Raw genomic sequence first — 26,526 nt, forward strand, 5'->3', positions numbered from 1 at the left:
ATTAGGATTGAGTCACCAAAAATTACTTGTATCATTGTTGATTTCTATACACAGACCGACCAACATTGACCCAAAGCCCAGGTACTTCCATAGGTACCCAATCATTTTAGAGGCGCCTCTTCCAAGTCAAACGGTGCGCCTTTAGCAATACAAGGGGAACCACATAATCCATGAAAGTAGTAATGTATAGGCCAACGCTTTGGGGAAAGCTAAATAGTTTCCGGGGTGTGAAGATTTGATAAAAAATTGGTCAATTTTGTTTGACAATTTTATTTAGAGGGCAAGCAAAATACTTCTCCACCTCACCTCTCTCTCTCCACCTCACCTCACTCTCTCTCCACCTCACCTCACTCTCTCTCCACCTCACCTCTATCTTCTCCGATTAGGCTGCCGGCCGGAAAAATTTTCCGGCCGGCGACCATAAAAAAAAAAAATTTCACTCTCTCTCTCTCTCTAGAAACTCTGGCGAAGGGGTTTCCCTTCGCCGGAGTTCCGGTCTGTTGAAGAACAGACCGGAAATGGCCTGTTCTTCAACAGACCGGAAGAGGCGAGGTGGAGAGAGAGTGAGGTGAGGTGGAGAGAGAGAGAGTGAGGTGAGGTGGAGAGAGAGTGAGGTGAGGTGGAGTGTTTTTTTTTATTTCCCCGGAAAATTTCTAAATTTCTACATATTCCCTTTAAAATTTCATACCCCAGAAACTTTTTAGCTTTCCCCAAAGCGCTGGCCTAATGTATAAAGTTTAATTTGTTCAAATAAAATTTATTTCTTTAAAAAACCCATAATATGTTTTCAAACTACATAAAACAATTCATGTACTATAAATATGCAAACTATAAATGAGATTAACAAATCATAAAGAAGTAACAAGAAGTATTGATTCTTGCAACAAAAAAAAGAGTTATTTTTTATTTGGCCCGCTACTTTGTGACTAATTTCTTTTTTGACCTCCTATTTTTCATAAATTCAAATTTTGTCCCTTATTTTCATGTAAATGGTCTAACTACCCTTCCTAATCTAAAAATAAAATATTTTTAAAAAATTATTTCCACCTCACACCTCTCTCTCTCCACCTAACCTCTCTGGCTCTCTCTCCACCTCACTTTGCCTTCTCCGACGAAGGTCGCCAGTCGGAAAATTTTCCGGGCGACGACCTTGAAAAAAATTCTCATCTTTCTCTCTCTCTAAATATTCCGTCGAAGGAGTTTCCCTGCGTCGAAGATCTGTTGAACCAGATTTGAAGGTCTGGTTCAACAGATCTGAAGGTTTGGTTTAACAGATCTCCGGCGAAGGGGTTTTCCTTCGCCGGATTTAAAGAGAGATGAGAGTTTTTTTTTTGAAGGTCGCCGGCCGGAAAATTTTCCGGCCGGCGACCTTCGTCGGAGAAGACAGAGAGAGAGAGAGAGGTGGAGAAAGAGAGGTGAGGTGAGGTGGAAACAATTTTTTTTTAATATTTTATTTTGAAATTAGGAAGGGTGGTTACGGCATTTACATGAAAATAGGGGGTTAAATTTGATTTATGAAGTAGGGGGCCAAAAAGGAAGCTGGTCACAAAGTAGGGGGCCAAATAGGAAATAACTCCAAAAGAAAAAAACAAGAAGTATTGATTATCTAACACTTATGAAATAGAGATGATGGGAAGAAGGTTTCTTGTCAGACCAATGACCATTCATTCATTAAATTCCTTTCTTATTAGCTGTCAATTTGATGATAATATTCAAAGGGAAATCAAATATTTTGATGGTGATTCATTCTATTTCATTTATTTTTATATTCGGATGGTGTTTGTCTTTTAAGAATTTAATCGTATTAAAGAAGATAGTTCAATTGGTCATTCTGAAATCTTCATGAACTATTTAAGTAGTAAACTTATCGAAGGTAGTATTTGTGTTTTTTCCAAGTCTTGCAGACCTTAAACTAGATTTCACTCTGAATTTTCTACCTCGTCATACATGATTTCGTCTAAGTGGTTGATTTTAGGTTTGTTTGAGTTAGATGATTCAAATCCAAACGAATCAGAAAAATGTATTCAAACAAGGAGAAAAACACAAGCATCATCTAAGATAAATTTTCAGACCACAAACTTCAAACGTAAATGATAGTATTTCAACGTTTTTTTAGATTTAGTTCACTTCATATTTGAAAATCGAAAAACTTGCATATTGTGATCGTTGTTATATGATTTAATAAAACTTCATATTCGAATCAAGAGTTTGACTTATAACAAGGAGGGGCACAATAAAACCTCCCCACCTACCATAGAATTCCACTCCACATTATTAGGACGTGACCTCTATGACATCTTGGGTAGTCTTCATTAAAATTTTCATAACATGACCTCCATGAACCTGCATCCCTTATAAGTATATTATAATTATAGACATTCTATAGAATCAAACAAAGCAATTTCACAAATTCTGCAGAACCCAATAGAGGGAACAAAAATGGGGCGAAAAGGAAGAGGGAAAAAATTGAATTATGGGCGAGTAAGAACGAAAATAGATTCGGAAATACAAGGTGATAAAACCCCTGCAGAATGGGTAATAAACATCAAAGATTGTCTCAAAGAAGGACCAGACTTGGATTCAGGGAAGTCATGGAGTATTTATAGAGTCCCAAAAAACATGCTTCATGTTTATAGATCTGCTTACATTCCTAAAACCATATCAATTGGTCCTTTTCATTATGGTGATCCTAGTTTACAAGCCATGGAAGTGCACAAGCTTCGTTTTCTCTATCGCGTCTTGGGCTATACGCCGGGCCAAGTAGCAATTAATGGCCCTAGTACTAGTACCACTAGTTCTACTACCGGCCATGTTGAAGATGCGAGCGAGGTCGAAGTGGTTGTTGAATCGTCGAATTTGAATCTAAAACAAAAAGATGTATGTAGAGATGTTAAGTTGGAAAACCTGGAAAGTGCCATGAAAGCTTTAGAGAGGAAAACAAGAGAGTCATATTCACAAACGTTCGATATGAGTAGCGATGATTTTGTAAGAATGATGGTTATCGACGGTTGCTTTGTTGTAGAGATCCTTCGCCTCTACCATAGGTATTTTTACGAAGATGAGGTACGAATTTGAGACTCTCGAATCATTTCTCTTGTTTGAATTTTTGTTGCAAAATTTAGGTAATACTTGACTAGTTAATTCGACAGGAAAATGTAGATGAGCCGATATTCACAACCCGATGGATGCTTCGAACATTTCAACGCGATTTGTTAATGTTACAGAACCAACTTCCACTTTTTGTTCTCCAAGAACTATTCAACCTTACTATTTGCTCAAAAGATGAACGCTCTCTAATTGAGTTAACTCTCAAATTTTTCGATCCACTTATACCAAGAAATGAGAAAAGTATGTTAGATTTAGTGAACCCACAAACTGAATACGAACACTTGCTTGATGTAGTTTGGACAAGCTTCATTACCCCAATCAAGAACAAGAACCCGATATCACGTTGGAAGAAACCTCGTCAAGGAACTCCAAGTATCCGTTCGGTTCAAGAAAGACAATTGATTCATTCTGCTAGTGATCTAAAAGAAGTTGGAATTAAGTTCTTGAAGAAAGAAAACAATGGCTTACTTGATATAGACTATTCTATAGGAGTCTTAGAGATTCCTCCTATATACTTCGACGACAATTCTGTCCCAGTGTATTTAAACTTCATGGCTTATGAACAATCGGATTTAGAAGCAGAGCCTTATTTCACAAATCACTTCATGTTCTTCGACAGCTTAGTAAACTCGGCCAAAGATGTTAAGATTTTACACAACAATGGGATTATAAATCATGCTTTGGGTAGCAATGAAGATGTTGCTAATCTCATTAATAAGCTATGTCGGGAGATCGTTTATGATATAGAAGATTGTCATTTGTTAAAACAAATGAAAGGCGTAAACGACTTTTACAAGGACTATTATACTACTAAATGGCATCTTTGGTGGTCGAATTTGATACGCGATTATTTTAGTAGTCCTTGGACATTTATGTCTCTTCTTGCAGCTATTGTTTTGTTAATTTTGACAGCAACCCAATCATTCTTTGCTATCTACCCTTATTTTGTACCACGAAAGTCATCTTAAGTTATGATATGAACTGTGTACGATAATGCAGCGAGTTCTTCAAATTTCTCGAGCTAGCACAAAACTTGTTCATTAATGTCACAAGTATTTCCTGTCGTAGTTATAATTAAGGCTAGTTGATTCAAATGGGACTTGGACTTCATTTCTTTAATTATCGATGAAAAACCAAAAAGATATGGAAATTAATCATTTTACACAAAGGTTCACTAATCCACTTTTGAATCCTATCCACCAACAAATCTAAAACATTCAGTTGATGGATATTTCAATTCCAGTCAATCCTTTCGTGGTGTGTTTGGTTCGGTTCGCTTAATGAATCAAACTACATCTGAAAGGTTTGGTTCACATTTTTAATCAAATACATCCATACACCGAACGGAATCTTTCGGTCATGACCTTTTAGTATCCGAACTAATCCGGATAATTTTCGTGTCGAAAACCAAATCGCCTAAACTCCTTTACTGGATTCGGTTGATCGGTTGAGATACTAAATGTACAACCCTTCTAGGGGTTACAGGATGGAATAAGTTCAATACCATTTGACCGTTTTTTTCCAGAGTTCAGATTGGCCGTTTTATAGTAATAGTTATGTAACAGTACGACCGGAAGCCGTTTTAACGCCTATGAAATATTGGAGATTTGATCAGATCTCTTGGACACTCTGATCATCAGATTTCATCAGAAGCCAAATGATCGTCTTCTCCGGTGGTTAAATTTCGCCGGTTTACTTTCGTCTGTAATTTGTTGAAACCCTAATCGTTATCGGAATTGTAAATCATGAAGAACGCAGCACAGGCGTGGTTCATGGGTGGTTCGGTTAGAGAAGATGAAGGTACTTCTTCTTCTTCGCCATCTTTACTTGCCGATTGGAATTCTTACGCAGCTTCTAAAGAATCCGAAGAAAACTCTGGTCTGGGTTTCGATCTCGAAGCTGCTGTTAAAACTGCCAACAATAAGGTTACTGGCACCTTCGGCGTGTAAGATTTCTCCCCCCCCCCCCCCCCTCTCTCTCTCTTGTTCATTTTATGATGAATTCTAGGGCTAATTTGAACTAGTTTTAGAGGCTGAAGTTTCTGAATTTATCCGAATTTTGGGGTTTCTAGATTATACAATTTATGAACTTATTGCTGGATTTTGTGCTTGATACTTCTCTGTTCTGATTTACAATTTAGGTGTGTTTGAAATTTTGGATTTGGGTACGTGAAATTAGGGTTTATGAATGCTTTTGAGTGATTGTAACGTTTTTCTGTGTGTTTGTTTACACATTAGAACTATAATGTCTTGTTGGTGTAGGTTCTTCGAAAAGTTAGGGTTTAGAGTGTGTAGAAGAGGTTTTTGTATGGGGGAGTTATTATACGTATTTGTAAGTTGTAGTGGGAGGAGAAAAAGAATCAATATTGGTAGATGTAGTGCTTAAAGTTCACTTAGTTCTTAAACCCTAGATTGGAGACGATAATTGCATCACATTGATGTCTCGCTAGAAATTAAAGGGATGGTTGCCCATTTTTTAACTCCGCACACACTTCCTCGACGATTCAGAGTGATTGTCCAATGTGGCTGGTAGGACAAAGTTCATATAAATTTCAATGTCGTGCATAATGTGAGTGCGTGACTAATGCCTTTTTGAGTTTACCTCCAATTTAATGTATGTTCTTATTGTAATGTGAGTTCTATGTCATAAGACTAGTTGTTGGTTATGAATGTAATGTCGTTTATTTGTATGTGAAATAGACCAAGAGCAGGGATGAGAAGATGACCACAATCTCCACGGTTGTTTGTTCTTCGATAAGCACAGGTTCTCTGTTGCGAATCGAGTCGAAGGACTGAGCACGTTTTAACAGTCCAAAATCGAAATAACGTGCTTGTAGTAATAAAGAAACACAAAAGTTTCACCAGAGTTAGATAAACCGCTTTTCGTCTATGAAGATTCTTAATTATTCTACTGATAGAGCTTGAGCAAAACTTACCCACTTCAGGATTTGCTTCATATTAGTAGAAAAGATACTTAACTTGATTTTTTTTATGGGGCTGGTGTATAAACTTCTATATTTTTCGGTAGCTTCCTTTTTATGAATGTTATCTTTTGATGTCTTTAGGGTCTCCAAAGGAGTTAGGGGTTTGCCTGGGAGTTTTAACTATGCTACTAGTAATGTACCGTCAGGAAAATCTATCATGTACTTTGGGTTGCTCCTGGCTAGTGGAATGTTCTTTATTTTTCTTGCTTTCACTATGTTCCTTCCTGTTATGGTGTTGATGCCTCAAAAGTTCGCTATCTGTTTCACACTTGGTTGTGGCTTCATTATCGGATCTTTCTTCGCTCTTAAAGGACCAAAGAATCAACTCATGCACATGTCAACTAGAGAAGTACGCAACCTTATAAACTTATTTTCTTCTTAGCTGTTTTGTTCTGAAACGTCGAGACGAAAATGATTGCACTTTCATTCTTTTGCAGAGACTTCCTTTTACTCTCGGGTTCATTGGCAGTATGGTTGGTACGATCTATGTGTCAATGGTGCTCCATAGCTACATTCTCTCCGTATTATTTTCCGTATTACAGGTATATATTAATCCTTTCCGTCCACATTATTTAAGCATTCCTAACAGTGAATTAATGGTAACCGGACTTTCTTCTAGGTACTTGCACTTTCATACTACGCAATATCCTACTTCCCTGGAGGATCAGCTGGACTCAAGTTCCTTACTTCTACTCTTACCTCTTCAATACTGAAATGTTTTGGCAGGTGACATTGTTAATTTCAATTTCTTACTCTTTAGTTCAACTGTTGCTCGGACAAATCTAAGAGCATCGTTAAGTTTTGAGATGCTCTCAGCTTAGCTATAGTGATATTTTTCTTAGAATTTGTACCTTAATGAAGTGGCAGCTTTTGACCGTTTTTCGGGCAAAAACTGATTATTCTTTTGCTTGTTTCGATTATTTTGTAAAATGAACAAGTCTTTTAGTTTTCTTTGGGTTTTAAATCAGAGCCCACATTGTATAATCCGGTGATGGTTAAGTTTCATTAGGGGTTGGAGAATGATCCACTACCTGGCCCATGCTCCAGAGTCCGACACAGCCCCTCTGCGCCCAAAGCCCGAAGTGGGCTTAAGCAATCCGGCCGGAACAAATTAATGGGCTGGGTTATACTCATCCTTTAGTAAAGCCCAAATGGGCTTAAGTAATGTTACCCGAACAAATTAATGGACTGGGCTTCCCACCCATCCTTTACACACCCAAAGCCCGAAATGGGCTTAAGCAATCCGGCCGGAACAAATTAATGGGCTCGGTTATACTCATCCTTTAGTAAAGCCCAAATGGGCTTAAGTAATGTTACCCGAACAAATTAATGGACTGGGCTTCCCACCCATCCTTTACACACCCAAAGCCCGAAATGGGCTTAAGTGATCCGTCCCGAACAAATTAATTGGTTGGGCTTCCACTCACCCTTTACTCTACCAAAGCCCAAAACTAGCTTAAGTGATCTGGCCTGAACAAATTAATGGGCTGGGCTTCGATTCATCCTTTACGTGGTGCCGGCCCGACCATGAGGTGAGCAACTTATTTGTCTACTTCTCAATTTGTATAAGTTTCCATTTAGAGAAGTAGTCGATATTCTTCATTAAAAGATGACATCTTTACATGAGAGGCTAATGATTCTTAGAAAAAGTTCATCTTGATTAGTACTAGATTTATAAATTAAAAAGATGGATTTGCAGTATCTAATTTTCTGTTTTAGTTCTTTTTGAACAAGTTGTGCTTTAGTATCATCTTTCTTCTTGACCAGCTTTTAGAATTTCGTACTTAAAATCGGGCAAATTTCCATAAGCAATACTTTCTTTTTCCGGAAAGAAGTAGAGTATTAAGTTTTTGTTAGGTTTCAGCTTCAAACGTTGAGGTTAGCCCGAATTTGCACCGCTAATGTTTAGACAAATTTGCACATTGTTTGTACATGTTTGCACAAGTTTACGTAGATAACCAAAGACAAAAAGTCTTCTTAACTGAGACCAACCCGAAATTGAGATTTTTCGGTACCATCCATTAAACTATTAGGGTTAGGAATCATACACCAAGAAGTTGGAAACAAAAAATGCTTAAAACAATAAGAAAGTAGAAATATTAGGGCTTTTAAGAAAGCTTAGCCCTGTGGTTTAGTTTAGGTATTCCCATGTGAATAAGGGAAAGCAGGCCGATAATCAAGATTGACTATGCTTTTAGCTCTACTCTAGATGCCACTTTTAAAACAAAAGAAAGGTGAAATTTTCCCACCAAATATCATGGCTTTAGGACTTGGAATCCAAATTTAAATCTTCCTCGCCTTCCATACTATTTTGACTATGAATAACTTCAATCTTAAGCAATGATGATCATAGTTTATACCATGTATTATAAATGTATAGAATAAAGTTGATGTACTGATGTATCTATACATCTAATGTAAAGTTCAACTCAAAGCATATCATGCGAGAATACTCTCATACAGGAGAAGGGCGATCTATCAACCAAGAATATAGTGTCTAGGTCTTCTCTATCATTACCAATTGATTTTGAGGTGGATGATTACAAACTTAACCCGGTGTTAGAGCTAGGCCACACGTGCTCTATGTCACTCAAAAATAATAAAAAAAAAACTCGTGTCTACGTCACTCAGAAAGAAAAAAACACGTGTTAAGTTAAAAAAAAAACATGACACGTGAGGAGACATGTGAGAATAATCTCATAAGAGAAGGGCAATCAGCAACCGAGAATATAATGTCTGGGTCTTCACGTTAAAAGTATACCATGTCATTGTTAAGCATGAAAATTATAACAAGACATGTTGCATGGAGTTGGTAAAGAACTTAATAATATAATTGGATTTGTCAAGAGTACCTTTCTCATTTCACCTCCATTATCAAATTTTATAATGGTTTTGATAATAAAAAGACCAAAGCTTTTTGGAACTCTAATCCTGAAATTAAGGAAAAAGATTAAGATAATCCAACACCATGTTCCTTCCTTGATGCAATTAACATCTTAATTAGTGACGTTTATCACCCACTAAGTACGACCATAAAAGCCGAGTAATTAAAATTTTAATAATATCCCATTAACCTCAAGAACCAAAGGAAATTTGAGTTAAAGAACTTAAGTGAAGCAAAGACCTTACTTGGATGAGTTAAAAAAATAACTAAAGAAAATTTGAGATTGTGAATTTCTTTGGGTTGTCAAAAGACTAAAACGCCTATTAACTATTGTTAGAAGTAATCGACATTGTTCTTAAAAATGTATTTGGCGTTACATCTAATCAAACTATTACCATTCACAAAACATCAATTTGTTGAATAGGGTCTGAATCTCATCTGTCTAATCCAATTATTTGATTAGGTCATTGAGAGTAGGACCAAATGGTTAATAAGTTATTTGACTTGTTTTATACACAGTTCCTAAGTAAACAAAAATGGAGAAAACCTATCTTTATAGGTAAAATGAAAGCTTAACTCAATATGGTTATTGTAATCTTATGTTTGAAATTTTTCGTTGTTTACAAATTTAACGTCATAATCAACTTATTTTATTTTTCTTTTTCGTTTCTTCTGGCATTTTTTCTATAGTTGTTATTTAGTTAAAAAGAAACAGTTGTAACAATTATTATTTTCTATTACTGTTCATATTTACGTGGTGTTTATTTTTCTTCTCTACGAATCAGATTCGGTTGTTCCGAAGAGAGACCCATTAGATAAGATTTACAAGATAATAATTTAGAGGTGCCTTTTCTGGGAGCCAAAGGGGAGATGTGGGTTTATAGGGACCATTAGGAAGGTTCATCAATTATGTTTGTATTTTAGAAATTTGGATTGAGTCTTTCTCTTAGCCTCTTCCTTTTTATGTTATTGTTGTCTCTTTGCTGCTAACATATTTGGCCCCATATGCTCTTCCTTTTCATTTACACTATTTTTTCTTCCATGATCATAATAATTGTTTCTAAAAGATTATCTTTTCATAAACAAAATAACACTCCAAAAGTTAATCCATATTTAATAGAAATTAATATAGAGTAATTAGTGTCATAGGAAGAGTAATTTTGAACTCAGTTAAAAATTTAACAATAGTCTTTATGTTGGTTTCGGTGTACCGATTCAACGAATTGACTCAGCGAGTCTATAACCGAATCACTAGTGAAACTGGTTACTACTTTGATTTTATTTGTAAATTAATCAAAAACACTTTCTTTCCAGATTAATGGAGAAAAACTAAGGAATAAAACAACTCAATATCTTTCGTATTTCTAACCGATAATGTCTGTTATCCAGAACAGATGATTCGTAGTCGAATCTCACTATCGCTTTAAGATCGGAAAGAGGAATTGTATCCTTCTGTGTTTACTGATTTATTACTTTAAAAAATCAACAAACTTCTGATTCGGAAAATCAGAATGTCTTTGATTAAGAAATCAGATAGGCTAAAAAGAAAAAGAAAACTCGGAGGATAAGAAGAAGAATAATTTTTTAATCGAGGCGAGGTATTCCTCTTTCCTTAAGACAATTGACGCCCTGTATAGTACCAAACAGTTACCGGCGTTTGTCTCCCAGGATACAACGATTAACCTTTCGATCCTTTCGATTCAATGGTACTTCGAATCCGAAAGCAGTCGAACTTGAAAGTATACTAACCTCTGACTTATGCAAATGGACCAAACTTCTTGCTTATGAAACTCCTTGAAAACTCTGCTAAATATTTCTCTTAGATACTCTAATATGATCTTCTAACAATGCTTGACACTCTGGAAAAAACGGATTGAAATTTGGAGTTGATTTGGGTCCTATAAATAGGTTTCGAATAGATGCATTCATAAGGGACACTTCTGTTGGGTTTTAGGGACGCATCTGTTGAGAAATAAAGTGACGCATCACTTCATTCCCTACAGTTCGTGTCGGTTGAGATTTGGACCATCAGATCTCGCTCAAAAGCACGGAGAAAACGCCCTCCGTTAGATCTAATGGACTTGTACCGAAACTATACCGAAATTGAAGGAGATCCACCGTTGGATGGGGTTTCGGGATGATCCCACCTCGTGCCCGACACGGGCTTAATGTGATCCGTTGGATCTGGTGCATTTGCGCGGAGTGAACGCGTGCCGTTCGCTCTGGACGTGTTCTCTTTGCGTAAATGGCCCCCAAACCAACTTTTCCTTATTGCGATTTAGTCCCTAAATTAACCAAAAAATCGATCAAACTTCAAACTTGAATATCTCATTCATCCGGAATCGGATTTGAGTGATTCTTGAGTCTAAACTTAAGAGCTCGACGAGACGAACGCAATGGAGTGCTTCGTTTCTGAGTTTGACGACTTTAACCGATCCAAAATCGGCTCCGATTCCAACACTTTAGACCTGCTATCTCTAACTAGATAACTGTCAGAAATCAGGCTCATTAGCTAATATTTTCTTATCTCATTTCTCGCTGCACTCGAACTGAACTGTAAATCATTACTCCTACAAATTCTTGTTATAAAAAAAATTGAGGAGAGAAATGTAGTCGGTTAATTTAAAGTGGTGGTAGAAATTGACTTTTAAAAGAAATAAGTTTAAGTCTTATATTTTGAAGTTGGAAAAGTGGATTGAAAGAGAAAAGAAAAATGTGTTTTGGTTCTCCTCATTTATATTTTTCTCAATTAACCCAAGATCATAAACTTAGAGAAAAATAACCTAAATCAAATTAGAGGAATCAACCAACTTGAACAAACCCCCAAGAGGGAAAAAACAAAAATAAAAAGAAAAGAAAACACATAAGAAACAGTAGAGAAAAGGCTAATCCTTTAGTAATAGTGGTGTATATTTTGTAGTATTTGTGTGGTGGAAATGGTTACACTGAAATATAGGTACCAACTAGAAAACAAACTTTTAAACCTTTTTTTTTTTTGTTGAAAGAATTTTTAAACCTTTGATTTTGTCTATTTTCACAAAAAAAAAAAAAAAAAGATTAAGCAACTATTTACATATACATTTTTGTTATTTTTCAGAGTGAAAAACATGATAACTTTTTTAGTATTTCAATCTTTTCGAAAGTAGTAAAAAATAATTTCACCTCGAAACAACTTCACATTTTCGACATTCCTTTAATCCCTTTTAAGCATTCTTGGTAAATTATTGAATATTACTTCTTAAGATCTAGAAAATAACATGTTAATTAATTAATAAATAAACAAAAGTGCAGGTTTACACATGGGAAGAATTCAAGTTCTTTCCATGATCCAAATCAATTTAAATAACTAATAGGTAACTATAATTAAGTGAAAATAAGATGTGTATTTGTACTTTTTCTATCTCTTCTTCATCTCTCCTAATTATAAATTAAAAAATTAATCATGTGACGTTAGTACGTCTTAATCGTGACAGCACGAGGGTGGGTCGATCTCGATTTCGATTTAATTAATTAATTAATTAATTTTATCAAGTTGATTAGAAGTACTTAATATTTTAAATTACTGCAAAAATGTCTCTTCCACTCACACTATCTTCTCATTGATAGTAAAGATCTGTCGGACAAGAGGACCAGATCTGCAATTCCCCTCTAATTTTATTTTACATTTCTAAATCTTGAAGCAAAAATTTTATTTGGCCGGAAGCATGTCTTAACTTGGCCCAAGCTCATAACATGATTCGACGGCGAAAAAACTTACTATATAGAATTTCTGTATAAATGTTGAAAAGAAACTCTTTGAATAAGTTGTATTTGTATCCAAGTGACACCGTAGCTCGACCTACACAGTTTATCAGTCTGAGTGAACAAATAGATCATCAGATTCGCAGGTTTTTTTCTCACCCCTTGACGAAGAGGCTGAGTAGGAAACAATGAACATATTTTATCTTCAAAGATTTCATTTGCATTTGTATTCTACTCCCCACACACTTAAGTTTCCCATCCAAATTTCTCCTTCAACAATATAGTAACACTAAATTAGATCTCTATAAAAAATGACTCAAGAAAAAATAATCCTCTTTAAAGACCCATTTTCCTCCTACTTACCCAAAATCAGATTCCTGACTTCCAGCTTCACTCTCACTTTATTTTTCTCTAAAATTCAGACCTTAACTTTCACTTAATAGATAATAAACTCTTTGTGTACTTCACACCTTTTTCTTTCTTTTTCTTATTTAACCAAAACCTATTTACTTTTCACTTATTACTTTTTTATTCTTTTAACAAAAACCCATTTGTAGTTTAGGGTTGGGCAAGAAAGTATTTCCATGTCTTTTGCTTCATGAGGAAGATTACAATGATATTAAATGATACGGAAAAGTTTATTGTGCTCGAGTTTTATATCATTAGAGAGCCAAAGAGTTGAAGCAATACGGTAGTATGGTACCTCTTGTATGGAGTTGCGGCCCCTTAGAATGTTACATAGTATTTGGGTCTGAATTGGCATACAATATCTTCAACAATGACATAATCACCAAAATGTAGACAGACTTGGGAGAGAAAATGAAACTAAGGTTAAGATATTCTCGGGATCTTATACGCAAATCTAGAGAGAGTTTACCCTCAAATCAAAGCCATTGATTTCAGATACACTCCCTAGTGGGCTTTGACTTTAGCTTGCCCTGGCATTTACAAAAATTCTTACACACTAGACTTAAAAGAAGAACTTGGATTAAGATGGGCAGGCTAAAGGAGAAGTTTAAGACAAGCCAAAAGGTCCCCTCCAAATTGAATTGCTAGTTATTTTCATCTTTGATTATGAGGGTGTTTCTTATTTGATAGAAGAGTCATAGTCGAATAGACAAAAGAGTATTTGTATTTTGTGAGGTGAAGGATGTATCATTCATTTCTTTTTCTTATTTGAATCCTAAAAAGTATAGCATGGTATTTCCCTTTGTTTTTTGGTTCCAATTTCATGAGTATAACTAAATGAAATTTTGTCTCAAATCCCAATAGAAAAATTAAAACATAAAACAAAAAAAAAAAAGAACCAAAAACTAGGAGGAGAGAGAGATAAGACATTCTACTCAATAGTAAACACAAAAAAAAGTAATGTCAGAGGAAAAAAAAAACTCGACAGACTCTAAACAGAAATCATATATAATTTGTCGTGATTCATTGTTTAGTGAACTAGAATCATTAAAAGCACGAATTACGACAATACACATAAAATTTCTACTTAGAATCTGCTTAGTTTTTCTTGTTCTTTGATATTTTTCAATATATTATAAGAAAATTAACCTCAAAAAATGCACACTAAAATGAAGCACTCACTCACATATGCCTCATCCATTAACATAAACAAACAAAGAAGCCAACAAAAACCCATTTCAATATACTATAGGAAAAACCCATCTCTATAATTAAACAATGGAAAAAATAAAATTTAATAATTTTGGAAAAGAAGATGGTATTGGATCCAGATCTTCTGCTTTTCTTCTATAAACAAAACATGGGGTTCTTCCCTCTACAATCCCAACACAACCCATCTCTTCTCTCCCTCTCTCACTTCAACAATGCTTGCAAACCCAAAAAAACCTGTTCTCCCTCCTCCTCCTAATATCATCTCTATCTCTTTGTTCCTCTCTCTAACTTCTCTCTTCTTCTTCAACTCTTGTTTATGTATTGATGAGCAAGGCCAAGCTCTTCTATCATGGAAAAACAATCTAAATAGTTCCACAGATGCATTAAAAACATGGAATTCATTAGACTCAAATTCTTGTTCTTGGTTTGGTATCACTTGCAATTCAAATGGAGAAGTAACTCAAGTAACTTTGAAATCATTGGATTTGCAAGGCCCATTGCCTTCAAATTTACAATCTTTGAAGTCTTTAAAGACTTTTATCCTCTCATCTTCCAATATAACAGGACCAATTCCTAAGGAATTTGGAGATTATCAAGAACTGAGTTACTTAGATCTTAGTAGCAATTCTATATCTGGTGAGATACCAAATGAGATTTGCAAGTTAACAAAGCTTCAAAGTCTCTCACTCAATTCGAATTTCCTCGAAGGCGATATTCCTTTAGAGATTGGAAATCTTTCTAGTCTTGTCTATCTAACACTCTTTGATAATCAACTAAGTGGCGAAATCCCAAAGAGTATCGGAAAGTTAAGTAAACTCGAAATCTTTCGAGCGGGTGGGAATCAAAATTTAAAAGGTGAGTTACCTTGGGAGATTGGTAATTGCAGCAGTCTGAAAATATTAGGACTTGCAGAAACTGGAATCAGTGGAAGTTTACCTTCTTCAATAGGTTCATTGAAGAATATTCAAACAATAGCAATTTATACATCTCTGTTATCAGGTCCTATACCAGAGGAGATTGGAAACTGTACTGAATTACAGAACTTGTATTTATATCAGAATTCGATATCTGGGTCGATTCCGAAAAGTATTGGAGAGTTGAAGAAACTTCAGAGTTTGTTGTTATGGCAGAATAGCTTGGTGGGTATTATACCATTCGAACTCGGAACCTGTACTGAGTTAACAGTTATCGATTTATCAGAGAATGTTTTAACAGGAAGTATACCAAGAAGTTTTGGAAATCTTCTTAAACTTGAAGAACTTCAGTTGAGTATCAATCAATTATCTGGTACTATACCCACAGAACTTACTAATTGTACTGGTCTTACTCATCTTGAAGTCGATAACAACGATATATCCGGGGAGATTCCAATTGACATTGGAAGGTTAAAGAGCTTGACTCTGTTCTTTGCTTGGCAGAATAGACTATCGGGGAATATACCCGATGGACTAGCAAACTGTGAGAATCTTCAAGCTCTTGATCTATCTTACAATAACTTGATTGGTTCAATCCCAAAACAAATCTTCGAGTTGAAAAATCTCACCAAGTTGCTTCTTTTATCGAATGATTTATCGGGTTTTGTACCTTCAGAGGTCGGAAACTGCACAAACTTGTATCGGTTTCGGTTGAACAAGAACAGACTAGCTGGTACTATTCCAGCTGAGATTGGGAACTTGAAGCATTTGGATTTCTTAGACTTGAGTGAAAACAAGTTTGTTGGAGAAATTCCACCATCAATCTCAGGATGTGACAATCTTCAGTTTCTTGATCTTCATTCGAATGGTTTAACTGGTTCTGTTCCTGAAACATTACCGAAAAGTTTACAACTTGTTGACATTTCAGATAACAGATTTACTGGTTCATTGACTTCAAGTATTGGATCTTTGGTTGGCTTAACTAAGCTTAATCTGGGGAAGAACAGGTTTTCGGGTAAAATTCCAGCTGAATTCGTTTCTTGTAGTAAATTACAGTTACTAGATCTTGGAGATAATAGTTTCTCAGGTGAGATACCAATTGAATTAGGTTCGATGCCATCACTAGCCATTTCTCTCAATCTCAGTTGTAATCAACTTTCTGGTTCAATTCCATCTCAATTCACCAATCTTGAGAAACTGGGCATCCTTGATATCTCTCATAATCAGCTTAATGGGAATATAAACGTTCTAGCCAATCTTCAATATCTTGTAACTCTGAACATCTCCTTTAATGGCTTCTCTGGTCAATTACCAAACACCCCATTCTTCAAGAAGCTCCCGTTGAGTGATCTAACCGGAAACCAAGCACTATACATCTCCGGTGGAGTTAACGGTCCAGCTGTCAATGTAGGTCCTACTCGACGTTCCAGATCAGCATTGAAATTCGCCATGGCTGTACTTATCAGTGGAAGTATAGTTCTAGTACTATTTGCAGTTTACATGTTAATCAGTGCAAGAATAGCCCGACGCAATATGGCGAACGATGATGGCACGTGGGATATGACATTGTACCAAAAACTTGAATTCTCAGTAGATGATGTCGTACGGAATCTAACATCTTCGAATGTGATAGGAACTGGAAGCTCCGGAGTAGTTTATAGAGTGCCGATTCCGAACGGAGAGACACTTGCTGTGAAAAAGATGTGGTCATCTGATGAGTCAGGAGCATTCAGATCTGAAATTCAAACATTAGGAACAATTAGACATCGAAATATTGTTCGATTATTAGGTTGGTGTTCAAACAAGAATATGAAGTTGTTGTTGTATGATTATCTCCCTAATGGAAGTTTAAGTGCACTTCTTCATGGAGGTGGGAAGAGCACGGTGGATTGGGAAGGTCGATACGACGCGGTCTTGGGGGTTGCTCATGCTCTAGCTTACTTGCACCATGACTGTATACCTGCACTTTTACATGGAGATGTCAAAGCCATGAATGTTTTAATGGGTCCTACTTTTGAACCTTATTTAGCTGATTTTGGCTTAGCTAGGCCAGTTAATTCTGATGCTTCCAGTGATGATTCTTCTTCCAATTTGAGCCCTAAACCTCAGCTTGCTGGATCTTATGGCTACATGGCACCAGGTAAATGTTTTTACCATCGTATTCTTTTTACTACAATTTGAATTTCAAGGGATTCTATTAAGTAGTTGACTTCTTCCGTAAAGTCAAATCAGTCAACTAAGGTGCGCCCGCACCAGCACTAATGCACAGGATCCCATCACAATTGACAGTTAATCATCTTTTCTACTTTTTGTCCTATACATATACATAGATATATATAGGTCAAGTTATTAATGGTTATGGTGATAATTTTGCAGAGCACGCGTCAATGCATCGCATTACGGAGAAGAGTGATGTTTACAGTTTCGGAGTAGTATTACTTGAGGTCTTGACAGGAAGACACCCATTAGACCCAACATTGCCGGGAGGTGCACACATGGTTCAATGGGTTCGAGATCACTTACACAACAAGAAAGACCCAGTCGACATACTAGATTCGAAACTTCAAGGACGACCAGATTCACAGATACACGAAATGCTTCAAACGCTAGCCGTCTCTATATTATGTATAAACAATAAAGCGGACGATCGTCCTATGATGAAAGATGTAGTTGCCATGCTTAAAGAAATCAGACATGTTGAAGTTACAAGATTAGATAACAATGACTGTTCCAAGTCAAGTTCTACAACAAATAATTCGTCAATAACAACATCGAAAGCTCGAGGTTTGGCCCTACAAGGATCTTCAAACTGTTCCTTTTCGTTTTCTGACGATTCAATGTAATTTACATATTAGATGTAATCAAATAGTGTGTATTGCTATAAAGAAAGGTCCATTCAAAATCTGGGAAGCTTTATTTTCCCCTTATAAATGGTTCCTCTAAATTGTAATAACTAATTGTTAAGGTACTAATCCTCAAGTTAATATTTTTAATTCTTCTCCTGCAGTTATTCACTCTGAAACTAGCTTAATCCAGATCTGACTCGTCTGAATAGTTTGACTGACTGACTGACTCATATTGATTTCACAATGTTTTTTTTTGTCTTAGGTGGTGTTTGTTTTTCTGTCTTATGTCGCGTCAACGGTGCAATAGTTCTGTACACGGTGTCTCAATTCTGACTTCTTTTGTCTGACTGAAACTGACTCACAGTCGGACCAAGTTAGTCATTTAGACGAATCAGACAAAATAATAAACATTCTTAAATCAGTCAGAGGCAGACCATTCAAACAAGTCATATCTGAGTTAAAGAAACATCACCTTAATCGTTCATCCGACTCGTTTGAATGAGTGACTCAGACTGATTTTGAGTTCATTCAAGTCAGACATAAAAACGAGTTAGACTCAGACAACTGAAAACAACCAATAGAGGATGTCTTGGGATCTATAAGGGCAAGTGTTCAAAGCAGTGAGAGTGAATGTATGTACTATAATTGAGAAGGTTGGTAATTGGTGCAATTATAAGACCCATATCTATCTCCATTCTAATCATGCCACCCCCTTGTGCTAGGTTATTCTGCCTCGAAATCTACAAACAAACAATTATAAAAACCATAATGTCAAATTAAAGAGAAGGTGGATATAAGATATTAAGCCAGTAAGTTGTTTTTAATTATATACTTATAAATCTCAAATCTAGATCTGAGTAAGTTGTTAGGTACTTGTTTCATTTACGTTGGCTCTTTTGACTCTCTACTAGAGTCAGGTCTTAAGACAACTCTTCTATGTCGAACGTAATATTTTTCGCTAAATATATTTCTGAATGGAAAATGATATATGACCCTCTTTGTACACTCCCGCAAAAAGACTAAAATACTTCTTGTCTTATTAGGGACGGTATACAAGGGACTGAGGGAGTACGCGAGAGAGTCCCTGTATCGTCGTCCTTTCTGAATCATACAAAATCTCATAGAACAATGTATGTTAAAACACCCAAGATTGAGATTGATAAGAAATGGGTAGATCTTTTTGGGTCTTAATGAATGAGATTCTACCTTCATAGGTCTCACTATCTATTCTAGTTTTGTTATCAGAGTTCACATGGTCCCCATCCATACACCAAGCACATGTCATGTGCTGTCTCTGACTACTGCCCTAGAAAGATACATAGAGAGAGAGAGAAGGAGAAAGTGACTTTCCAGCTACAAAAGAGAAACTCAAACAGCCTTCATTCCAAGTTCCAACAAATACTAAAATTGGGCCAAATAAGAATCAACCAAATCATAATAAGTTTTTTCCCAAAAAAGAAATATGGAGTCCCCATGAAAGTGAAAAGAAACCCATACTACCTACATATGTTTCTAGTACTCTAACTAAATGCAATAGCTCAATATTGTTCACACATTCATGTCATTTTTATAAGGATATTAGAGACACGGTATGGCCTGTTTACAAACGGGCCGTGCGGACCATTGACATGAAAAGGGTCGTTTTACGGGCCTACGGGACACGTGCCAAAACATGGATTCATCGCCACTCATCGCCAATTGGTTTTGAGTTGGATGACCACAAACTTAACAATGACATGGTATTTGTTATTACAAAGAACAATAAAAGCAGAAAATCAATAACCGAAATAAGCAATCACACAGGAAAACAAAAAAATATGTTTTTTCGGTTTTGAAACTTTGTGAAGGTGCAGAGTGTTAGTGTTATATTCAGAAACTCTTGAGAAATTTTTGTAATCTTGTTCTTCACACACAGTGAAAATCATCACGGCGGTGTTGGCTTGGAGTAGGTTTTATGACCGAACCATAAGAATCTTTTGTGTTCCTGTGGAATTGTTTATCTCAGTTAATGCTTTTCTATTTTTAACGTTCTCCTTAATAACAGTATGTACACATCAAATGCAATGTAAAAGTGGTCCACGAATGTGGTCCATGAGTACTACACATAATACTATGAAGTTGATAGCTCAGAATTACCAAGGAATAACCGGAATGTCAGTAATGGAATCTGTTGCTTTGAGATTTGTTCTCCTTATCGACGACGAAATCTATTAGGGATAAGGCATCTGATGACTACTTCGTTGAGAGTCAAACCAACAGAAAACACCATTTGGCATATTCGGAAACTAAAGGCATTTTGAAGCTACTGCTTGAAGGCTTGCTTCGGGTATAGCCACGAGGGAGAACCATTTGCGCAAACGCCTCTTGCAGTTGAACGATAACCCTCAAAAGCTGTAGCTTTTAGCATTGTTATATGGACTTGGTAGTTCACAACAGGCTGTGGTTATGGCGGTTTATCCCCATGAGGTCTGTGTACAACAGACCACGTGCCATGGTCAGCTGGTTTGTGCCATGGTCACTGTGCCTAAAGAACCACGCGCCGTGGCCAAATGGGTTGTGACTTGGCAGGTTGGTATTGCCAGTGCCTAGCCATGCCACGACCTGTTTGACCGTGTTGGGTTGGCAAAGCGCGTTTGTAGACAGATCATGAGCTTCTCTGAAATCGAGTAAAAGCAACAGAAACTTAGACAAGGTCCTAACTTGATCGATCCGAGTAGGTCTTTAAGTCCCCAAAAACAATCATTTAGACAAAGAAAATGCTTCAACATATAAGTAATCATCAAGCAAACAAACCCTTATGGTAAACAAAAATGGAAAAATTTTAGTTAGGAAATATAAATAGGTTAAAAATTTTCTCAACATTATAAAAGGGGCAAAGTGGAAAACACATTGAACAGGATTCAAATTTTCAATCTCGATTTTTCGAAGTCTGAAAAGTTTGTTCTTTTCGAAATATATTTAGGGTTTAGTGACGGACTAATAGCAAAATAAGGAATACAATATTGGAATTCGAAGAGACCCCATATCGAGATCTCTTTCGGGAAAATTCTAATAAAATTGAATCTGAATGATTTTTACTTGAATCCGTTTGGTCCTCCATTTTGGAATTTATCTTAGGGATGTAAAAATAGGCCCCAAACGGTGGATAATCACCACAACATCTAATGAAACCCTATTTTGTAACCCTAAAATACAAACATCAATGAAAGCTAGAAAGTTGGATTCTTTTCTTTGTTCATTTTGTTAAAGATTTAGGGTTTAGTAAATTATGAAAAAGAACATAAAATTGGCAGGAAAATTAAAAAAGTAGATTAGAAAATCATACCAGGAAGATGAGAGAAGAGCGTATGATCGAAGTTGGATTGAGATTTGGAAGATGAGATTTTCCCGCGAAAATTGGAATTTCTTTGAGAGAGCCGAATCGCCCGTTGAGAACCAAATTGAGCGGGAAATTGGAGACGGGTCTCCGGTTCCTAATTTGGACCTTGGACAATGCGGGTTAAAGATGAAAATGAGATAAGGAAAGCCTAAGGGCACCGCGGTTAAACTGGCTCACCAAAATAGCATTCACTGTGCGAAATGGCCCGACTTTCAAGGCCGATAACGGGTCGAAAGGTGATGTGTCTGGCCTCCATTGGTCCGGCTGTTTCTCACTTGATTGGTGCCCGCACGTCACCTTTCCTGCCGTTGTCGGCCTCAAAAGTCAGGTCGCTTAAGCGTTTTTCAGTTACATTGCAGTTGCATCCTTTGGAGGTGGCGGGTTTGACCCAAATCGTCCAATAAGTGAAGTGCTAAGTAGTGAATCAAATGCTACAAATTCATGAAGAATAAACATATATTGCACCAAATCAACATTTTGCATTACAATGAAATGGAATGACCTAAAATTGAAATTTTATAAACTTTCTCCTTTTTTGAAGTGTTCAATAAAGAATCACAAATTTTCACAGCCAACAATTGAGATTCTAATATATGCAGTTAGATACACAGGCACAATATCTTGGATCTTCAAATATCTTGAATTCTTCTTGGTCAGATCTCGTCATCTCGATCCACCACGTACATAGATGTATTACACACGTATCTCGATAAAATTTGTCTTTTTTTTTTTAACCGGCAATATGGTCTAAGAAAATCTCCACAGCCAACAATCAGATCCTGATTTTTATACTAAAGAAACAGACATATTACCACCCAACAGATACGAGCTTCATTATTCAGAAACTCGTCTTCTTTTTTGAAGCGGCAATATGGGTTAAACAAAGGATTAGATTTTGATTTCTACAGTAAAGAGACATACATATTACGACCCAACAGAAGTTGAGTTTCACTGATTGCCAAAACGCGTTTGATGTCATTCGATCTTCCATGCATATAAAAAGAGACTGAAATCTTGAGTTAGTGCCCAACTTTCTACAGTTTGATATTCATTAATATCATTACTACTTTCACCAGTTTCACTATCACCACTAATAGGTTTATATTGTGGTGCACCTGGTCTAAATATAAACATCCCATGAGTTGAACCAGTAGTGCTACCAAATAACCAATCATGAACATCCCAAAACACTTGTACTGGTGTCTTATTTACTACCACTGTTTCATTTCCTCTAAATTTCCATTGTAAATTTGTAACATGAATTACTACTATCCCATCTACACTTATCCACATTTCAGGATCTCGAGGACCCGATATCGAATTTTCGACCACTATGTCATGTTCTCTCTTGTTGTTTTGATCAAACTTAGCTCTTGTTGTGAAACATCTTTTCCCAAATATGTTTTCTTTCTTGTATATCAAAGTAGCATCTATTAATGAAGGTCTAGACTTGGTTCTTTTATATGCTTTTTTCTTCAAATCTCCTAATAGTAGTACTACTTCTTCGTCGGAAACCATAGCGACATAATAGTCGGAAGAAGGTTCGGGCCCACTAGGGAATTTCGCCGACCGAAGATCCCAATAAACATCTACCCTTTGTCCTTCCAATTCAAATGACTTTAGCCCTTTTGTTGTCCAAAAATGCCAAGGCTTAAAATCAATTTTCCAAGTGTGGGGATTCTCATTACCATGGCTACTTACATTGATACTTAGAGAAAGATTGATCAAATTCTTGGACCAAATTATAGTTACTCTCCTACACATTCCCACAAGATTGGTCTCGTAGACACACGTAACGGTCGATTGAGCTGTTTTATTTGCCATGTCGTCGTTTTGTTTCTCACCATTCGGATGTGTATCCGCCATCGATTGATTTCGATACATGTAATTTGTATTCATTTTTGTTTTCGAATTGGATCAAATTGAGATTCTTAAACTATGACGACCTCAGAGTTGATAAAAAGAATTAAACCAACAATCCAAATTATGGGGAGCTCACTAGTCTTTGTGAATGTGCCCCCACCACATTTTGTGATTTGTAATATGTTCAAAAGCTAGCTTTTATGTGATCACCATTAATGGAACTTGACAACCAATGTGTTTGTTTTCATGAAGAACAAGCAAGAACTCATCTTAAAATCGAATTCGTTCTCGACCCATTGTTCAAATCTAGAAGACCAACAGATTTATGTATAAAGACAAGCTAAAATGATAGAATTGAGGTTAATTAAGTACCTTATGAGAAGATTTTGTAAATATAATCAAAGTAGATGGCAGAGGATTCACGAAATGGTTGAGAAATGCCAAAGAAACAAAACTTCTACAATGATTTTCCTGTGAAAATCAGAAGAGGATTGGGGAAAAAAATCAAGTGGGAGAAAGAAAGTTGGAATTGGTGGATGAGGAGAGTTTGGAGAAAATATGTGGAATTTGGTTGAAGAAGAAAGAGAAAGAGAGAGAGAGACTATGTCTCCTTTCTCATCCGAAACAGAAGGAGGAGGGTGTCTAAACTAACAAAACGGCTCCAGCTCCTTTCATGTCTATTTTGTTTGTTTTGTTACAACAACCATTAGATCATGTTATGGGAAACCCTAGGATATTTTTTTCCTAAAATAGAATCGATCGATTTTATTTTTTTATGTTTTAGCACGAGTTTATAAAAGTTTGCACTAATTGTATATATGCTTGCCGAGTGAGCACACAACGTGAGATAATATTAATGCCTCGTCTCAGTAGCGAAGATTGAATCTGTAGCTCGGTCCGCCCTTTCCACACGTACTTAAGGTAATAATGTCCTGACCTATCTCTAAAACACTATGCTTGGTATGCTATCATGTTAAAGCCAATTGAGCCTAACTCTTCGAAGTAAATTGTACCATTAATTATAGTTTTTAAAGTCATATTAAAGAATGTGTGTGGAAGTGGCTTTCTTGGCTTACAAAGTAAACAACAATACCTAGTTAAGTGATAGAAACAAAAAGAAGAAACTTCATAGGAATGAATTATTGAATTTGAAGCAAACTAGTTTACTCTTTGCTTATGGGAAAACAACTTCCCATCTTCCACGTGAAAAGGATTGATTGTTGAGTGGAAGTCTTTAAACCACTATTAGGAACTCACAATGTCGTCGTCCGCCCTAAACAACCCGGTTATTTTTGTGGCGTTTTTCCCACACTCCCCCACCCCCCCGAGGTTTGGATGTGGGGAGGCGCCCATAGCAAACATGTGAAACTCTTTAGAACTTCCCTTGTCAAATTTAGTGAACCCAATCCGTTTGTAGGCAGGCACTTTCTTTTTCTATTTTCTTTCTACTTTCCGTTTGTCTTGGACTCTTGGTGCACTCGGACAAGTTATTATAGAGTCGGAGTCTGATTCACGACTGATAATGATGACTTGAAATAACCCACAATGACCTGAAAATTGTCCGCAATGAACCACTAATGTTGTGACTAGAGCCCTTTAAATACCGAAAAAAAAATGACGCACCGACACAACAACAAAACAACAATAACGCAGTTCAGTGTCGTAGCCAAATATTACTCATCTTACCAAGACACGACAAAAGTTGTTACTGACTATGCCTAGAAGGTTGCGTGTAGCCACATCACATTAGAAATTACTAATTGGTTATGATCGAGATCGTGCTAGTTAAATCATGAAATATATAAAGCTACAAAAGTACATCCAGATCGTGCTACTACGACTTGGTTATGATATAAAAAAAAAAAGTTGGAAACAAAGTGTAGGAGGGCCTAAAGGAACTCTTTCTTAGTTGAGTAGAATGAAAGGGCAATCATATTCATATGTTAAACAAATGAAATATTTTTGTTTAGATTTGGGTTTGGTGGCAGACATTTGGTTGGGTGTATCATCACATCTATCAAAAGCTTTGAAAGTTTCATGATATAAATTAGAATATAAAAGGGGGGTAGTACTATACTATATCTTAAACTATTTGAGGGATATCAGATGCACGTGAACTTGTCTAATACCTCCAAGACCCAAGTCCTCGATTCCTTCTTTAGTGGACTCCATTCTCTGTGAATTATGCACCAAAAACAACTCACACCACACAAATTATTCCACAGTATCGGTAAACAAGGAAGCGAATAATAAAACAAGAGCTATTGTAGGCCGGTGGAGTCGGGATGGGCAGGCCAAACTATGGTCCGTTGAAAGAATTTAAATTTCGAAACAACTTAACTATGTAAAACAATTTGAGTTATTCGCCGCAGTTTGTATGATAGGATTAATAAATATATTTTTGTGAAACTGTAAGAGTTTGAAGGTTGGTGTTTCTCCGGAAAATGAAAGACACATTTGTTATCATTCAACTAAGAGGAACTTCACAAAATCCTTAAATAGTTAGATGTCGATATTTTCAGACAACGAACTAGCTAGCTAAAGAATCTCAAAACAATGTGCCAAACATTCAACTCTTTACCCAACCACTTTAGTACAAGTCTGGACCACTAGATGGGCATTCTCTTAGTAGGTGTTGGATATATCTGCTTTCTATTTAATGCAGAAATTTTTTATTTTCACAATGAAAATGTATAGTTTTTGTGTTTGCTATCGATTAATAAAGACACATGTCTACAAAATTTTCAATTTTCACAATGAAAAATGTATAATTTGTATCAAGCCGCCTTTGTACAAGATTCGACCACCAGATCAACATTCTCTTTGTAGGTGCTGCAGATATTTGTTTCTATGCTTTACGCATAAATTTTTAACTTTTACAATTAAAGTATTCTAATCTATATTTGCTATTGATTAAATAATTATTGCACATTTCTATAAGATTACGACTCTTTATGGGCCCGCCCGAACCATGGTGCCCCTCTTTTTATAGATAAATTAGGCATTAACACTAACAAAGCATGAAGGTAGATTAGAACATTGGAATGAATAGAAAAAGTTGAAGCAAACACATCAACAACTACCTTTACTCATTATCAACCAGGCTGGAGGTTCATTATCTCTGTGCTTGTTGTCTCTATAATGGTCTATCTGCAGTTCTGCACGGTACTTGCACAATAAGGACGCGT

General features: G+C 36.2%; 4 protein-coding genes across 4 annotated transcripts; 3 read left to right on the plus strand and 1 right to left on the minus strand.

Moving 5' to 3' along the window:
• The first annotated feature begins 2,396 nt into the window (after positions 1 to 2,396).
• LOC147560526 (UPF0481 protein At3g47200-like) lies at positions 2,397 to 4,177 on the plus strand. Its single transcript, XM_086658043.1, has 2 exons — positions 2,397 to 3,063; positions 3,150 to 4,177. Exons 1-2 carry the CDS (start codon positions 2,440 to 2,442, stop codon positions 4,074 to 4,076), a joined length of 1,551 nt encoding a protein of 516 aa, XP_086514169.1. The 5' UTR covers positions 2,397 to 2,439; the 3' UTR covers positions 4,077 to 4,177.
• A 330-nt stretch (positions 4,178 to 4,507) lies between these two features.
• LOC147560527 (protein transport protein sft2-like) lies at positions 4,508 to 7,055 on the plus strand. Its single transcript, XM_086662690.1, has 4 exons — positions 4,508 to 5,053; positions 6,173 to 6,440; positions 6,529 to 6,633; positions 6,711 to 7,055. Exons 1-4 carry the CDS (start codon positions 4,854 to 4,856, stop codon positions 6,819 to 6,821), a joined length of 684 nt encoding a protein of 227 aa, XP_086518816.1. The 5' UTR covers positions 4,508 to 4,853; the 3' UTR covers positions 6,822 to 7,055.
• Positions 7,056 to 14,283: 7,228 nt separating this feature from the next.
• Positions 14,284 to 18,243, plus strand: LOC147560528 (LRR receptor-like serine/threonine-protein kinase RGI3). Its single transcript, XM_086662691.1, has 2 exons — positions 14,284 to 17,390; positions 17,627 to 18,243. The coding sequence occupies exons 1-2, from the start codon at positions 14,549 to 14,551 to the stop codon at positions 18,091 to 18,093; spliced, it is 3,309 nt and encodes a 1,102-aa protein (XP_086518817.1). The 5' UTR covers positions 14,284 to 14,548; the 3' UTR covers positions 18,094 to 18,243.
• Positions 18,244 to 21,917: 3,674 nt separating this feature from the next.
• Positions 21,918 to 24,003, minus strand: LOC147560529 (uncharacterized). Its single transcript, XM_086662698.1, has one exon. It carries the CDS (start codon positions 23,372 to 23,374, stop codon positions 22,451 to 22,453), a length of 924 nt encoding a protein of 307 aa, XP_086518824.1. The 5' UTR covers positions 23,375 to 24,003; the 3' UTR covers positions 21,918 to 22,450.
• Between the last annotated feature and the right edge of the window lie 2,523 nt (positions 24,004 to 26,526).

The sequence above is a fragment of the Eschscholzia californica genome, unplaced genomic scaffold, assembly GCF_041429995.1.
Source record: "Eschscholzia californica isolate CP2 unplaced genomic scaffold, dmEscCali1.0.p SCAF_2, whole genome shotgun sequence".
NCBI lineage: Eukaryota > Viridiplantae > Streptophyta > Magnoliopsida > Ranunculales > Papaveraceae > Eschscholzia > Eschscholzia californica.